Source organism: Echinops telfairi, unplaced genomic scaffold (genome assembly GCF_000313985.2).
Source record: "Echinops telfairi isolate 266 unplaced genomic scaffold, ASM31398v2 ScPeMD7_1713;HRSCAF=2227, whole genome shotgun sequence".
NCBI lineage: Eukaryota > Metazoa > Chordata > Mammalia > Afrosoricida > Tenrecidae > Echinops > Echinops telfairi.
The window spans coordinates 5,123,514-5,141,308 of NW_022105611.1; the positions used below are offsets into that span (position 1 = coordinate 5,123,514).

Sequence of the window (17,795 nt, forward strand, 5' to 3'; positions counted from 1 at the left end):
TATGGATTGTGATAAGAGTTGTATGAGCCCCTAATAAAATGATTAAAAAATAATAATAAAAAGTATAAATGGATTAACTGGCATTTCATGTAAAAGTATTTAAGAAGACCCCACCTTTATGAGGAAATGGCCACTAATAATTCCATCCATCAAATTAAGTCATAAAACAGTCTTCTGTTTATGCAACCCAAATCACAAGGCCGCAGAGCGTGTTCTCGGTTGAACTGTGGCGTGTCATTTGATGACTGTGCTTTTTAAAGATTCCTTCCATAGAGCAGTTTTGTGAAATAAAAGCTACTGAATCTAGTATGTTCGGCAGTTTTGCCTCCTCTGAGACAATGTTACAGATCGTGTCCTCTCTTCTTAATGGCCTGGACCTCAGTTTACTTGTGTACGTTCTACCTTGTCTCCTTCATTTTCTTTCTAGACCAGTGGTTCTCAGCCTTCCTCATGCCGCGACCCTTTCATACAGTTCCTCATGTTGTGCTGACCCCGCCCCCCAACCATAAAATTATTTTCGTTGCTATTTCATAACTGTCATTTTGCTCCTGCTATGAATTGGGTGACCCCTGTGAAAGGGTTGTTCGACCCCCAAAGGGGTTGCGACCCACAGGTTGAGAATCACTGATCTAGATCCTATAAGCCAAGACCTGTTAATCATTTCTCTCTCTCATACAAAGTCGATTACCTGGAACTTAAAAGATTCCCAATTAATATCTATTCAATAAATTGATGTGTTGTATCCACTTAACTTGATATAAGATTTTTTTCATTCAAATTCTAAATGTTGCTAACAGTTTACAACAGAAGAAAATAAAAATAAGAGAAAGGGCCACACCACCAACTCAATCATTATTTTCAGGACGTTGTGTGTTATTTCACTTTATATTAATTTTGAGACAGCAAAACAGAAATTACAAATAATGTATCTATTGCACGGATAAATACATCTACCTAGGATATTGGTAACTTACTTTATCTTTGCCTATTGAATCCCAAGAAAATGGGAGAAGTAGTCTCATTTGCAGATTCAGTTTTAGAAGAGAAATTATTTATTATCTTCAAGCACTATTGGCAGTTACGCTCTACTTACCCGTGGCTTTGGTCACATTAGTGAACTTCAGGTTTCTTGTTTGACAAATGTGGATAACAATGCCTTCCTTATCTACTCCACAGGTTTAAAATGATAAGTAAAAAAAAAATGACTTCTGTGAAAGCACTTCAGCTTGAAAAGCTGTCATTGTATTTTAAGGCCTCATCTTGATATACCAAACAGCAGACAAATGCTAGGCATCTCACACCTTGTTTTCCTGGAGTGCCTCCAGGAGTGCGGGACTGGCAATTCTGCTTGGCCACCCTCCACAATAGGAAGTGATCAATCCAAGGCAGCGTAATTGTGTAATGAAGTTAGGTAAATTTCTCAGCCAAAGAGCATAATTTCTTTCTTTGGTAAATTTAGTACCTTAGGCATAGCAGGTAGTTGATGAAGATTCTTTATTGATAAACCTTTAATGATTTTTTTCTTCGCAAGTCAACATTTTATAATGGCTGAAACTACAGGTTATAGCCTTAGGCCCCCTGAGTTCAATTCACAGCCCCACCACTTACTGGGTGCCTTCGGTCAGTTTATTGAATCCTGACAGTCATAGGATTTCTCTTCTGCAAAATGAAATTATACAGAGTCTCTGCCACAAGGCTGTTGTCGGGATTAAGTGGCAGTAAAGTTCTAGCACTGAAAAAAAAATAACAAAACAAAAACAATTTCTAGCACTGTGCCTAGTATATAAGCAATAAACAACTTCACATTTCTTGATTGTTCATCCATTCTTTTTTTTCTTTTTTTTTTTTTTGGTTCTACAAAGTGTATTTTGTAAAAGAAGTAGCACTAGGAACCAACCAAACAAGTCAAAGGGGGTCCCAGCAGGGACTGTAAGAGAACTTGGGAAGGTACACATGTTGTGCCCATCACATTGACCCGACCCCTACCTAACCTCTCCCTGGGAAGGCAGTCTAGTACCACTCTAGAGGCACTGCTGCTTCCAGACTGGGCCTTGTTCCTATATATCTAATGGAACCAGCTTGTCTGAAGGGGTGGGTTCATCCATTCTTAAATGAACTGTTAGGCACTGCAAATTATAGCATGTTCCTTTTATTATTTTCATGAGTGGTAAATGCACAGATTAGCAGGTAATGCAGAAAGTAGACTACAACAGGCTTAACCAAAACCAAGAATTGGCAAAATTATCCCCATCAGTGAACAAATAACCGCCCCATCGAATAGAGATCCCAGGAACCCCAGTTTGGCCTGGGGTGGCCCTTCCTGCAGCCATGGCTCTTGTCCAGCCGGGCAGTCGAGCACGCAATCACGTCTTTCTGTTTGCTCCTGTCTTTGTTCATACTCACCAGGTACAAAGACAGGAGACTGGCCCAGCACAAGTCGGAAATAGAGTGTTTCACCCCCAAAGAGAGTATGGGGAATGGTGGGAGAGCAACAATGAGCAGGTAAGCAAACCATAAGTGGCCTGAGGCGCTGTGAACTACCTGTCTGTGAGCTGGAGGAACAGGCGGCTCCCTGGACCAGGCTGTCAGTAAACTGTGCGTCCTGTCCCATACCTTATGTCCAACTGGGGCCACCCCTGGTTTCCTGTGTGTGTTTGATTTGCAAAATTGATGCCATTCTCATGTGAAGTGATGGGAGCCTCCTGTCCCAGATGCTGCTGCTGTCCCAGGCCGTGCGCTTTGCATGTCTGAAGCCTTAATGGTCAAATGGTTCTGGAGTTTGCAAAGTGGAAGAGACTGAAGGAAATTCACCAGATTAGTGCATAATTAACAAAACAAGTGCAAAGGCCTAGAACTGATTTTGAGGAAAGGATTGTAAATGAGGGAAGACTCCATCCCCCAAACCCAGAGAAGCCTGGGTTTGAATCCAACTTCCCTTGGCATTAGCATCCCCTCACACCCTGTGGCAAGTGCTACCTCCAATCAGTAGACTGTAGAACGACAAGCTTTTCCTGAACTGAAATGGGGAAAGGAATCCTCCTCTAGCTTTGCAGCTCCTTGACTTCTTTCTGTGTGGTCTCAACACCTTCTATTGCTGGGCTTGCATGTTCCTTCATTCCAGGGACCCTCTCCCCACCGAGTTATATGTACTCAACTGGGGTGTTTGTAGCTAAACGCATCAACTGAGCTGTGCTGCATGAAATGAACGTGCTTTATTGCATGGGACTGAGTGTCAAGAAAAGGGCTCTGGAGGTAAAGGTTGCCAAGGTTGGCATTAAAGAGTTCCAGAAACCCGGAGCCATGAGTGGGGGGGATCACCCCACTGAGTTAACTCTGCCTCAACTTCATTGTGACATTTCTCAATACATCTCTGGTACAGAGTGGGAAAGGGAGGCTTCTGAAAAGCAGCCCAAATCAGAGAGAGGGAAGTCCAAGAGGAAGCGTATATACACACGTGTGTGCATGTGCTGAGAGCGGGAACTGGTGACCCCGTTGCACAGCAAGAAGATCATTCTATTGATTTCTGTTGAATTTTTATCTCCAGGCATTATGTTTGCTTCCTCGGTGGTGGGTATCTTCTGATTGTCAAAGAATCACTGCTTTTCTAAGAATCACTGCTCCAAACAACTGTGGAGTCGCCAGTCACATTGCAGCCTGTGAGAATGGCTCCCAGGGCTATGCTGTGCACAGGCTAAGCAGTGATTCATGGAAGCTCTTCCCCAAAGCGTGGCTGACTTTTGTCCATAGCTTCCAGAAATAAGAAATGTGATTGTGCACATTATTGTGCCTGATGTCCACGATCCCTTTATACAGCTATTTTTAGATCTCAGTGTAACTGAAAAGGAGTCTCGAGGTATTGATTTTTGAGAAAAACTCAAACTAATTGGGACTCTTGGTTTTCTTCCATTTGGATGTGACACAACATCATGGTAACTGTATTTAAATACCAGGTGCACAGCATTGGAGTTGGCGGAACAACTTCTCAAATGAAGGCTCCAGGGCTCTGTCTAAAGTGACTTGTGATCTGAGTCAATAGTCTAGAATTAGAAATCCCGAACACTCCAACCGGGCTGACTATCACATCTACTGAAGCAAGACCTTTGAGGGGGTCTCTAAGCCCAGTTTACCAAGAGTCTGAAGTCATTCCAATGTTGTTGTTTCGTAAACTGATGTTTTGTAAAACTAGAATTCTCGAGTAGATGACACAGACATGCTCAGACCTCCATTGTCCTCGGAAGTGTGAAGTCAACCCTGGAGCTCTCAGAGGTGTATAACCTGGATTTGAACTTTCCACAAACGACTTGAGCGAGAATATGGATGTGAAGAGGGGTAAGGGTGAGAGGGGGACGCAGTGGGTCAGGGGACCCTGGATCAAACAGAACAAACTTCCTGTGTCAGATCTATATCTGCAGAGGTAGCCCTTTGAGAAGTGAACATGTCCATCAGCAAATGTTCCAGTTTTCCCTAGGATTGGCCCATTGCCAGGAATAGAAAGATCCATTCTGCCTTTTGTTTCTTTATTTCTATGAATATAGCCACAGAGGCTATGCATATGTTCAAGTAGAATCATTCTGATGGGGCAGAGGCAAATAATTTATTCTGCATCAAGAATGATTCTACATCAAGAATGATTCTACTTGAAGAACCAACTCAACCCCAACATACCCACAAAGCCAGTGTTACAATGGAGCTTTCCTTCAGCATGGGAAGGGTCTAGAGGCGCACAAAGCAGCAGCCCACATTCTCCTGGTCTTGGGATCTTTGGTATACCTTCTACTGTGTTCACATGAACATATGCATGTACCCTGACATTTATGCAGTCATAATAAATTTAAATTTACAGGAAAAGATAATAGAGAGGAGACCTTTCTAGTGCAAGCAAAGTGTAAGAAAGGAGTTGGAGAAGTAATTTATCTATTTGCATACTCTAGAATTGAATGGGAAGACAAGTGAGAGGGCAATATGTATGAGACTTTTATAGGCTCTATTAGTACCAGCTAGTGAAAACCCATCTTTCTCACCAACTCTTACCCCACCACCATCATTATTTCCTTCCCAGTCATAGTCGAGCATCATAAGGGTCCTGTGCTACCTCTAAAACTGGCAGCAACACCTGGACTGGTTCAGTGGCCATCGTAAAGCAGTCAGGAAAGCCTAAGGAAAGCTCAAACAACCACAGAAAACCAGGAGTGAAACCCTGCATCTCATGTCCTCATATTTTCTTAAATGAAACTGTGGGATGGCCACGATCCAATGGATTCAGGTCTCTTGTGGTTCTTGTAGACCCAAGCGGCCTTTTGTGGAGGAAGGGTGTTTACAACATACATAGTAATAACACAGAAGAACACCATGATCTTGATCTCTAAGATGGCAAGGACTTGGAGACATTCTCTCATGCTTCCCCTTCTCCTTCCACCCCGACAGTTGGGAAGGAAAGAGAACATTCTGTGGATCCACAGCACTTCAGCTTCTGCTGCCGGGGTCCCCTCAGTGAGCTGCTTTTGGTGGTTTTAAAAAAATCTGTGTGTTTTCTTGTTTTCCTTTTTGTCTGAATACAGTGTAACTTGTCATCTCTTCACATTTCCACAGTGGACAGTCTGAGTGTGTTTTACAGCAGAGACCTCCTGATTTCAGAAGTGCAAGAGTCCTAAACAGGGCGGGCTCTAGGAAGCAGCAATTCTCTAACCCCTGCTACCTTGTGAGTTCATGCCAAGAGGGCCCGCCCTCAGCAATGGCTAAAATCTCAACAGTGAAGGTTCACAGCTCCTCAAGGCTCAGCAAGGATTTTCCCTCAATGTGCTTGCTGCAGTCTGTTTTCTGGTGTGCTCAATTGGTACCCAATGGAGTAGAAGCCTAGATGTTGAGATTCTACAAGACTCTCTAAGAAAGAGCTGCCTTAGTCAAAAGAAGTAGGTGGATTGATAGCAACCCACAGTGCAGGAAGGAAGAAGGGTGAGAAAGTGTTATTTTTATGAGAAACGACGAGGGTTTTTTGTAGTTTCTATCAAATTATGTCAATTATATGAATTATTAATCCCCCCAAAGTTGTTTTTCACATGGTAGATACAGAATCTATGATAAATGGGTATATTAAATAAAGCTTTAGAGATTCTGCTACCAGTGATATCACAATAATCATTATCAAAGTAGCAAGATCTCCAATTTGAAAGGTAGCCCCAAAGTGTCATGTCTATGTTAGGTTTATTTAGCTATTAAATAAATCAATGATTTATTCTTTCATATACTAATAATGTATGACGTTCCTACTATGAACCATCACTTGATAGATTCTAGAGATGAATGGATGAATAAGGCCTGATCAATGCTCTTGAAAATCTGTAGTCTAATGGGGAAGAAAGTCAGACAAATAGGTCGTTGCAGTGCAATACAGAACTCTTTTCCCATAGCATAATGTTTTTTCTGCCCCGTGGATAAACCTTAAATTTTGCACCATACACTATGCTAGTGGAAACAGAATTAAAAGTAGTGAAAATGAAATAATCATAAATCTGAAGTATGTGCAGGAAGAGCAGTGCACATCCTTACGAACAAATCAGGACTTTTGTAGAGGTCATTACTTGCTAAGCTCCATTCCAAATCCATGTTCTAATTTATATTGAGAGATGTTATAAAATAATGAAAATAAAAATGAACATTATTATAAAGCTGCATTAGTGTAATAGTCCTTTCACATACATTACAAATAAAACTCTTCCCAGAACATGATGAGGAATATATTTTTATGTCCAAGTTACCAGTGAGAAAAATGAGACAGCGATATTAAATAAATCAACAAAAGGATTGATTAGCATTATTGGGAGCTAACACAATTGCCCAAGAGCCTCATTTAGTGACCTTTCACAAGTAATAGAAACCTTAAATTCTGCTTTGGGTTTTGATTCTACCCTGTTTCCCCGAAAATAAGACAGTGTCTTATATTAATTTTTGCTCCCAAAGATGTGCTAGGTCTTATTTTCAGGGGATGTCTTATTTTTCCATGAAGAAGAAGAATACAGTACACATTTATTGTTGAACAACAAAAAAGGAAATTTATTACGTGTATAAGTTATGGTAGTAGTTGTCATCACAAACCAGCATAACCAAACTGTGAACCCTACATTATCAAGAATTTCTTGTTACTACCATTATTTCCATCAATCTATGGTTCATTTATTCATTTATTCAATGACAGTCATGTCATCATCTTCTGGAACATCATCATAACAATCCAAACCCTTATTTTCGGGGAGGTCTTATTTTTGGAGGGATGCCTTATATTTCAGCAAGAGGCAAAACCGCAAGTAGGTTTAATTTTCAGGGGATGTCTTACTTTTGGGGAAACAGGGTAGCTAGTATGTGACCTAGGATTGTTATTTTGCCTCTCCAATCTCCATCTCCTATAAAATGATAATAATATAGCAATTTTCTATTATGTTACTGTAAGCATTAAATGTGAACATGCAAGTGTAGCACCTACGTAGCACGTTGCCTGACACCCAGCAGCCACTCCTTGGCTGTCAGTTACTAACAGTCTCACCCAACATTACCCAGCTAAGAAAGTCCTTTTAGTCCTCAGTTCTACACTCCATCCAATCATGACTCTTTTCTCAGAAACCAAGTCTGAGAAAAAAACACTAAGTGAAATCTAATAGCAACAAAATTAATTCAATGATATAACTCCCTAGATGATATCTAATGTTCTCTCATAATTACCTATAAAAGCCACCAAAATGTATCGTGTGTTTCCATAAGTAAGATGGTATTTCAAGATAGGCTACAGTAAGGTGTTCAACCTGTGTCAAGATAACAATAAGGTCTAGATGTGGACAGAGTGGAGGGAAATAAGCATGACCATACTTCTATGCTGTCTGACTTAATATTAGGAAAACATAAATGGTAAATTCCAGATTGGAGCACAAATTAGCTTGACTATAGAATTTGTACTGTACTCAATATGCTGTCTGTCACCCAAGATTAAGATCCGAACACCCTCACTAAGAACCCATGATCCTTCAAAAGTTACCGCTAACAGCTCATTTCCCTTCAGTTTGTTTTCTTTTCCAGGTTCCCTAAACTTCTCCAAACACAATAACTCCTTTCTATTATGTCACGTCTTATAAACATGCTGTGGTTATAGCTGACTTAATCTTTCTTTCTCCTTCTCTTCACTTTATGCAAGGCCCATGACTGCTCTACTGCCTTCTACTCCGACTCAGCTTTTAAAACCCAACTTAAATGTCAACTCTTTTGAAGTCTTCCTAGAACAATTGTCTCGTGTATCTTACTGCTTCACTCCCTCCTAGTTTTAAGTGTGTTGGTGTTTATCTCTCCCGTTGCACAGCAACTGTTGCCGGTGTACGCCCAATAAACCTGCAGGCCGTGCTCACCTTCCATCCTTAGTACCCAAGAGTTCTCTGGGTCTGTTGATTCAAACAAGGAGTGTGGCTGTATGTATGTCACGCTGTCTTAAAGATCATGACTTTAAGAAAGTCTTCAAGAAAGTCTAAGATGAACGCCACTCTAAACGAATGGATATTCTTAGTAAAAATTAAATAAAACTCATGCATATGGAACCTGCTGGAGCAATAGGCTAACTAAGATGTTAAACTTGTGATCCAGATAAAAATAGCCTAGATTTGGATAGAAACTGGGAAAAGGAATATGATCTACAGGGAGGGTAAGGTTTCAAGAATTCCGGGAAGAAAACACTCACAAATAATATTGCAGAAACACTAAACCAAATCTAAGAAAAACTCCATGGTGAGGGTGGGGATAAGGTAGAGCAGGGGTTTAGGATGACAATAGTCTAAAAACCATAGCTGTCAAGACTCATCGTGATCCTATAGGACTTAATAAAACTACCCCACGGGGTTTCAAGACTGTAAATCTTTACTGAGGCAAATTTCCATATCTTTTTTCTTTTATTTTTAAGAGAAGTTGGTCAAAACTTTTATGAAAGGCTCTGGCCTCACCTTACAAATGCATAGGAACACACACATAGACACACACATACACCATGTGTTTTTATTGATAGTTCAGTGGTTATAAATCAATATAAATGTTTTTGAGACAGTTAAGTTTGACAGCTTGCTATTCTCTAAAAAAAGAAAAGGGAAATAAACCAGTTTCTGATATAACAAACCAACAGGAAGCAACCCAGACTCCTAAAGTCCTAGAGAAAGGAAGTGAATTCCAGAGAAACCCTTCCTACTTTTAGTCACACTTAACGATTTGGGCAAAATCTTTCAGTAATATCCACCTAATCATATTGCCATATCTCCATTACTTGGGTAATTCTAAAAGGTAAGCAAGTTATCAGTGGGGGAGGGGGGTTGGAGAGGGAAGGGGAAAAATGAGGAGCTGATGCCAGGGGGTTAAGTGGAGAGGAAATGTTTTGAGAATGATGAGAGCAATGAATGTACAAATGTGCTTGACACAATGGATGGATGTATGGATCCAAACAAAAAAAAAAGTTATCAGTGAGTCAGAGATTTCATCAATTGTATGAGTCATTTTGAACTGGTTCTTCAGCACAAGGATCCTTTAATTATTTGAAGTTTATACATAGGTTACTATGCAGAAGGAGAAAGGTGAGGCTGTCTACTCCTATAAAGAAATACCATTTCAGAAACCCTCAGCGGGCAGTTCTAGTCTGTTCTGTGGGGTCACTATGAGTCAGGAATGACTTGGTGGCCGTGGATTTTGAGTACTGTGCAGATGACACTGAGCTCTATATTGAAAATTCAAAGAAGTTCAAAATGAGCTTCTACACTTACGGTTTTACCTTTTGGGTGTGTTTTTAATCTCCATGATTCCCTACATATTTTCAAAGCAGACTTGACATTTATATTACTCTGTGTCCCCTACGCCTAGATCTTGTAGTCCATGGGAAGACATGGACTTTGGTATCCTACGTAAGAGGATATGATCACGTCAGTAATTTAAACCTTTGTGCACAAAACTCCTTCAAGCCTCTCTAAAACTCAGTGCCATAGCCCATAAAATGAACATGCTTTCAGTGGTCTCACAGATCTCTTTAGGAATTAATAATAATGTGTACATGAGAACAAAAATATACAAACACTTTAAAGGAATAACAGCTCCCCAGGAAATTCACAGCAGTTAAGCAGTTGATTGGTAACCAACGTATTAGTGGTTCACAGAGACTCAGCTGCTCAGTGGAAGGAAGGCCCGACACTTTGTCCTATGAAGATTACACTCTCAAAAATCATAGTGGACAGTACTGCTCTGTCATAGGGATCGATCTGAGTAAAAGTGGACTCAATGGCACTTAATAAGAATGGACTGTCCAGGGTTTGAGAGAATAGAGAGATCCTTGTTGTCTACTGAGGAACCCAGAAGATAGAAGCACAGCTGGAGTGTACTTAGGAGATCAGAGAAGTCATTTTAATGGAGCCGGGCCTCAGTATTCAGCATCCTCAAGGGGACCAAACTGGAACTGACCTAGTGCCTCACACCTGCTGTATCTTCCCATTCTATCCAATAAAATATATATATAATCAGGAAAAATCACCTCCAGAAGCCAGGGTCTGCTACAGACAATAAGCATCTTAGTGGTGCATCTCCAACCAGGATTCAAGCCTTTAAACTGAAGGGCTCTTCATACAGTTGATTTAAGTTACAAGCCTGAGCTGAAGTACTTAGCTGAAATCGAAAGGTGGTGGTAGGAAGAAAGTGTTTCTTATTTTGGTCCAAAAATAAATACAAAAACCTTTTAACGTGAGGCAGAGCACAGCAACTAAAGCCTGGAGTTTCAATCTCAGGTGTGAGAAGTTCTTTAGTTTTCAGGCTGAAGCACAGGTAACTGAACTATAGATCAAAAGATGAGGAAAACTCCATGGCGGCCCAAGAAACTCCCTACCCCTGATGCACCTGCATTATATGTGACTTTAATGTGTTCCCTGCATGAATATCCTCAAGGGGGAGCCGCAACAGTGAGGATCCCATAGGAGACTTAGGTAATGAATGTGCACTAATTGCGGGGAAACCTCTGTTGTTGTTAAAGGGAGTTCGCAGATGGTGTTTGTCCACTAACCAAAAGGCTGGAGGCTTCATTGTTGCCCAAAGAACTAGTTAGCTTAACAAATATGAATTAAACTTTAACATGTTCCTGAAGAAGAACTAGAATCGGAACCAAGCTGAGGTGAGGGTCGATGGACGAGCATCTGGTGAGAGTTTAAAAGACTATGGGATAGCCCCTGCATTTAGATCGCTTTGGTTGGAATGGAGAAAGAAGGCCAAACACATTAAACATTAAATAATAATATAGACTTTTTTTTACAGTCGAAGAATAGCATGGAAAAGAAGCTATGAGCAATTATTTATTTGCTTATTTGTTCATCAAGCATGTAGATTACATATGTCTCTAATAATCAGACCATTTCTCAAGTCTCCTACATCAGACCATCTATCTGTTCCAGATAAAGGATAAGGTATAAGTTCGTGATGAGTTATGCAGATATGAAAAGAAAGCAGAAGAAGATCCTTTTTAACCAAAGGGTGGCTGGGAAGAGTTTATAGCAGAAAAAAAGAAATCCAAAATTAACCATCTGATGCTTTAATTTCTACTTAATCCCCATACAACCAAACTGGCTGCATGTCATTTCTTTAATACTCTTAGTAGATCCTTGGACTTCTGTCATCGCTTTGCTTCATGGAGACCCAATATGCCACATATAATACACTAAACAAATATCAAATGTTAATATTGTGATTAGCTCATTCAGTTGTTAAATTCACTTCTATATACTCAAGTGCTTTCTCTAGCAACTCACATATCATCATAGCTATTTAAATTGGTCCTGTCAGTGACATGCTACTTATATCCATTCACTCTGTATCTTGGCAAATCATAACAGATGCTTTTACTATTGTTTTATGCATGATTATGTGTTTCTTAATGTAATTTTAAAAATCTAGACACAAAGCTCAAAAAGAAATTCTTCCACCTAATGGAGATATCTGAATGTGAACAATTTTCAACCTCTCGGTATTTCCTTTAAAATGCATTACCATACATTGTAGTAATAATAATAAAACCAAAGAATGAAAAAGAAAAATATACTGACAAAAGTTTATGAAAATAAGCAGAAACTAATTTTAATTCATTTGAAATGAAAACTGTAGTTGCAAGATTTCTGCATCTGAATTGGATATTCTTTCATTGGCTTAATATTTTATTACATTCATATTCAAGAATGATATTCAAAATGTGTTCATTTCTTTAAATACTTTGGAATTAGGAAGTTGGAAATCATAGTACACTTCCCTCTTGGCTACCCTTGAAGTGAAAAGCAAAGAGAGGCCTAACAATGAAGACAATTTTTTCATAAGAATAACAAAAGAGAACCTAGGTCGCTTGAAATAATTAAATTGCTAAGTGCCTGGCATGGAAAGAAAGAAGAAGGAGAATAAATTCCCAAGATTATAGGTAGAAGGCATCATTCTGGTAGAACATGTAAAAACACAAAGAAACAAAAGCATGAATTCTTAAATAATGCTATTGAAACATTGCTTTCCCCCCTAAAAGTACAGAGCAAATCATAAAAGATGGAACTTCACAGACTTGACAGGGTTAAATTTTGGGGGGGGAAATATTCAATGAAGTGTTGTAAACAAATAAGGAAATATTTTCCTTCCTTTTCTTATTTCAAGTCGTCAGTAGAAACATAATTTGAAGATGTACAAAGGAAACCATTGCAGGCTGAGTATTAATCACAAGATTTTGTCCCAAATAATAGAAGATTTGAATGCTAATGAATTACCCTTTGCATTAGCAGGACTGCTATGCTTTCTAAAGTCTCCCCTAAAATCTTTAATTTTCCCCGAATCACTCAGCCAATAAGGGACATATTTAAGGTTTCATAATAATGCCACATCAATAATCTTTCCTCACGGGGAAGTGTCACGGAAACAGTCATATGCGAATCTGAAAAAAGGAAAAAAGGAGCGCACCCACAAAGTGTCACAAAAACAGTTATATACGAATCTGAAAAAAGAAAGGAAAATACAAACACACCCATTTCTCCCTTTTTTGATCACCTACTGTAGATATCTCTACTACTTGAGTTATATGAAACATATAAAAGCAAAAAAAGAAAAACAAACACTGCCCGTCAGTCAATGTCAACTCCTAGCAACCGTATAGGACACAGTAGAACTGTCCCTGTGGGTTTCCCAGACCACGACTCTTTATGGGGAGAAAGCCAATCTTTTTTCCAGAGTAGTTTGTGGTTTTAAACTGGTAACCTTGGAGATCATAGCCCAATGAGTAACCACTAAGTTACCAGGGCTCCTTAAAAAAATAAAACCTCATAACTCAATGCCGTGGAGTTGATGCCGACTCAAAGTGAGCCTACGAGACAGTGTCAAACGGGTGCCCTGTGAGATTCCCAGACTGTGACCCTTGACAGGAGTTGAGAGCCCTTTCTACTATGCTCCAGAACATAGCAGAACTGACAGGAGTAGAAAGCCCGTCTCTCTCCTGTGCGCCAGAACATAGCAGAACTGACAGGAGTAGAAAGCCCATCTCTCTCCTGTGCCCAGAACATAGCAGAACTGACAGGAGTAGAAAGCCTGTCTCTCTCCTGTGCTCTAAAACATAGCAGAACTGACAGGAGTAGAAAGCCCATCTCTCTCCTGTGCTCCAGAACATAGCAGAACTGACAAGCATAGAAAGCCCTGTCTTTCTCCTGGGCTCCACAACACAGCAGAACTGATGCTTTGGAACTGCGGACCTGGGGACTGCAGTCCCATGCTTCACCACTGTCACTGCTCCAGAGCAAACGTCCATAGAATGTCATCATGATTGAATTATTTTATAGCTTACATCTAACAGAAAAAATAATTACATGTAAAAGCTGATCAGAACATTACTGAATGGTCATTGTTTTCTAGTCAGTTTGATTGTTACTATTGCTATATCAAGAAATGCTAACCCTCTGTCCTTTGCCTTCATGACACCCTATTTAAGTGAGATACACATGGCAAATAGGTATATGTGCCATATGAAGGGTCCAAGGCCAGAGGGGGCAACTTTTTATTGGACGAGGGCCATTTGAATATTTATAATATCATCCTTGTCAAACATTTAATGAACTCACTCCTAATGGGATGGCTGGAACTGCGTCATTAATGAGGTGTGTGATGTTAGCTAGTATTGATGATTTTGTGGCCCTTATACAACTCATGGGCTGGACATACCCCATCCCTGGTGTACGGGAACCTAACCTACTCAAGCGTGTGAGGAAATCCAGAAAGCTTCCTTCAAGAAGCGAGAGGAGGGAAAGCTGGTCAAGTGAATATGAAGGAGATAGGAAAGTGGGGAGACCAGTGGGGGAATCTCAGGAAGAGGACGGATGGGGAGGTCAGTAGTGTAGATGGACTCACCTCGGGAGTTTGTTTAGGGTGAAAAAAAGTCAGGCCATGGAACTCCAACATTGGTGACCATTGGTCAAGTGCAGGAAGAACAGCAAGCAATGTGTCTTTATCCCACTTTACTTTATGCTGCTATCTCTCTTCCTGAAGCGAGAGCTCAAAATAGCACTGAAGTACTTTATTTTTATCTTCTGAAACCTACCGTTCACTGGGAAGATGAAAACTCATATCCTTAGGCACATTTTCCTTCCCAGGCCCTTCCACTGGCATAATTGCATTTAATTCTCACAGCGATCTTGACCACTGTAACGCTATTTCTTTTTATAGAGGCTTAGTGATTGCGCTTTTTCATGAATTCAGGATGGCAGATCCAGAATTGGAATCCTAACATTAGGATCCTTTGCCCAGTGTCTTTTCCAGGATAATAATCTAATAATATCCCTATTATAATAATAAAATAATGTCCCTATTATTTTAAAGATCATATTCATCCATCAGTGCTTATGAAGATCCTGCCGTATGCCAATAAACAAGGTAGATATGGTCCCTATCCTCACTGTGCTTACATCCCGCTAATGAGCAGACATGGGCCTGCTCCTGGGTCAGCTTTGTCTTTCTTTACCTGGAGTTCCTCTTCGCTTTGATGAGAATATCTTTCATGACCCATGGGACGAATGGGTCATTCAGGTGGATTGAAACACCATTTCTCTTGCATCTCCTCTGCCCAGTTCCTGTGTTAATCAGATAGCTTGAGCGCTCGCTTGTCAGTGGACTCTGAGAAAAAACACGTCCAGGGAAGAAGCCAATGCTTTGTGCAGAGTTGATTGCTTAAGATTACTTCTTTCTCTGCTGGTCACCAGAGATTTTTTTCCCCCCAATCATGTTTATTTGCTTGACTGCAGGTGATCCAAAGGTTATCATTGCTAACACCCACAGTTATATTCCAGCATAGTAAACTAAAGGCATTCAAGAAGGAGAGATTTATACAAAGCAGGGTTTGCAAAACCTCCTAGCTTCCTGGGCTGAGAGCAAGAACTTCAATCAAGTAAAGCTTAGTATAGTAAATCAAGCTATTCGAATTACTAGCATATCCTTTTTATTAAAAGCCGACTTAAAGCCTCATTGCAACTTAACCTGTTGGCTGCTTATTATTCTGCTAGAAGAGAAGGGGCGTAGCTGACAACCATTCTCCCAAACATACCTCCTTAATAATATGGCGGAAGTTAGTGGACACCTGGAAAAGAACCAAGGAATGCACTGAAAAGTTGCAAATAACTGGGTAGGATATTGCAAAACAGAAAAACAAAACCTGGAACATGACTGAGAAGGAAAGTCTATAAGCTGTTTATGAAACATTCCAACCTTCAAAATCTAGAAATGACTGACCCTTTGTAGGAAGGGTTGGGGGTGTATTTCACATTCCCGAATTTTGGAAAACAACAATTGGCAATATGTTGAGTACATTGAGTGCTGTGAAATTAAGAGGAAGGGGTAGCGAAAGGGAAGCCGGCAAAGCAGAAAGGGACAGATGAAGAATGACGAGCAGTGTAGCAAAGAGTCAAGTAGTTTGTTGTTAAAGGAGCGACAAAAATGATGGTCTTTTACCCAAGGAATCGGCCATGGGCAGAGTGGACCTGACAGTGGCACCCAGGCAGCCGAAAGGCAGCTGGGTTCCAAAGAGAGCGGAAACTCCAGGCAAGTGGGTCAGCTTCCCAGCAAAGAGGCCAAGGAAGCCATGGGAACACGGAGGAAGGGCAGCTTCTCGCTAGAGTTCCTTGGTCCACAGCTTGAGATACATCTACTTCAGAAACATTTTGGCGGGAAGGGACACAGTGCTGGTATAAACCACCTTCTTGGAAGTCATTCCAGACCAGTACAGGTCTGGGGTCAGATCTTTGGCAAATGCCAGAAGTAAGTCTTTTTTTTTTTTTTTTCAGAAGTAAGTCTTAAGCCTGAGTTTATTTACTGACCATTGGGGACATTGATTAAAAATGGTTTTCCCAAAGCCTTGGAACACAGATGGCGTGAGGCCATCTATTATATAGCACCCACCCACCCCCTAAAACAGAGCTCTGTGGACTTAAACGGAACATTGGGCTTAGGTGTTGGTCTGCTAAGCAAAAGGGTGGCGGTTCAAAGCCTATCGTTTGCTGTAAGGGAAAATACTGAGGCTGTCTGCAGCTGTAATGATTTACAGTCTTGGGAATCGGTTAGATGTCAGTGGGCTCGGTTTTTGTGGTTTGATTAGATTCCTCTGTGATGGGTGCTCATGCCAGGGTCTAGCCATATAGCGCCCCACCCCCACCCCCCAATTAGCAAATGGTGCTGTTCCTGATAGCCCTTCTAGTTCCAGTTGGTGTTCAGTCTTCGTGGTAAGCTCTTGGCATCAGCATGGATTGTCACATCATCGGCACGACTTTCAGACCCAGGGGTGGGTACTCAAAAGGACTGATTGGCAAAGGGAAGAGGAAGAAAGGCCCTAAGAAATCAAGTCAGGGACAGCACCCATCAAGACCCTGGTCTGAAAGCACCATTCTAGCATTGGCCCTCATGCGATGGTTATTCACATTTTAGGCCTAAGAATAAATTTGTAAGAATGAGTGTGAAATAGAAGAGTTCTAATGAGCTACACTTTTGTGTCTATGTTCCCTGAGTTGGTAGTTTTCAGCAGAAAACCGACTAAGTAACCCCAGGTTCAAGATCAGGAGGTCCAACTAGGTTCACCCCTAGTGAACTCACCAACCCAGGGCTACAAAATAAAAACAAACTGCAAGCACTCTTGAACTTCCTGGTGACTTTTCTGCGCTCTACTCAGAGGCAGCAAACTTGAGGCAGCCCTCGACTGTGCTGGCATTTCTGCAAAAGCCACAGGCTGCGCACCTGCGCTTTGACGTTGTAGCACAAACAGCTGTTGGTGCGACGAGATGGCTCACAAGGACGGCAGAATCCCCAGATTGATAAAGTGCAGGCCAGATAAAATGGCGTTTTGTTTTCGTTCGTTTGTTGGTGTTTAACTGAAACGAAAGCAAACCCGCAAAAGCCGCATCACCCCAGTCGCCTTCCACCTGGTCCTTCGCTGCCCTCCTTCCTAAAGGAACTGGGGTCATCTTCCGCTCCCTGGGTCCCATGGACACCCACCATTGGGGAAGCCCAGGCCGAGGGGCCCACCTCTCTGCATAGTCACCTCTCCTCTCCCCTTCCCTCCACAGCTCCAACGGCAAGTCGGTTACGTGGGCGCAGAATGAGAAGAGCACCCGGGGACAGCACCTGTGGCAGCGGCTGTCCGTTCACATCAACAAGAAAGAGAACCCCAACCAAACGGCCATCATCAAGCCCTTCCCCAAGAGCACCGAGATCCGCAGCCTGGGCGCCGGCAGCGCGGGCGCAGCGCCCCCCGC

At 41.3% G+C, this 17,795-nt stretch overlaps 1 protein-coding gene across 1 annotated transcript in view; it reads left to right on the top strand.

The window, feature by feature from the left end:
• The window catches only part of GRM5 (glutamate metabotropic receptor 5), a 492,030-nt gene that overhangs the window by 469,661 nt on the left and 4,574 nt on the right, over positions 1 to 17,795 (top strand). Inside the window, exon 9 of the mRNA XM_004708891.2 lies at positions 2,407 to 2,453. Coding sequence (XP_004708948.1) covers positions 2,407 to 2,453 — 47 coding nt within the window. The remainder of the gene's footprint in view (positions 1 to 2,406; positions 2,454 to 17,795) is intronic.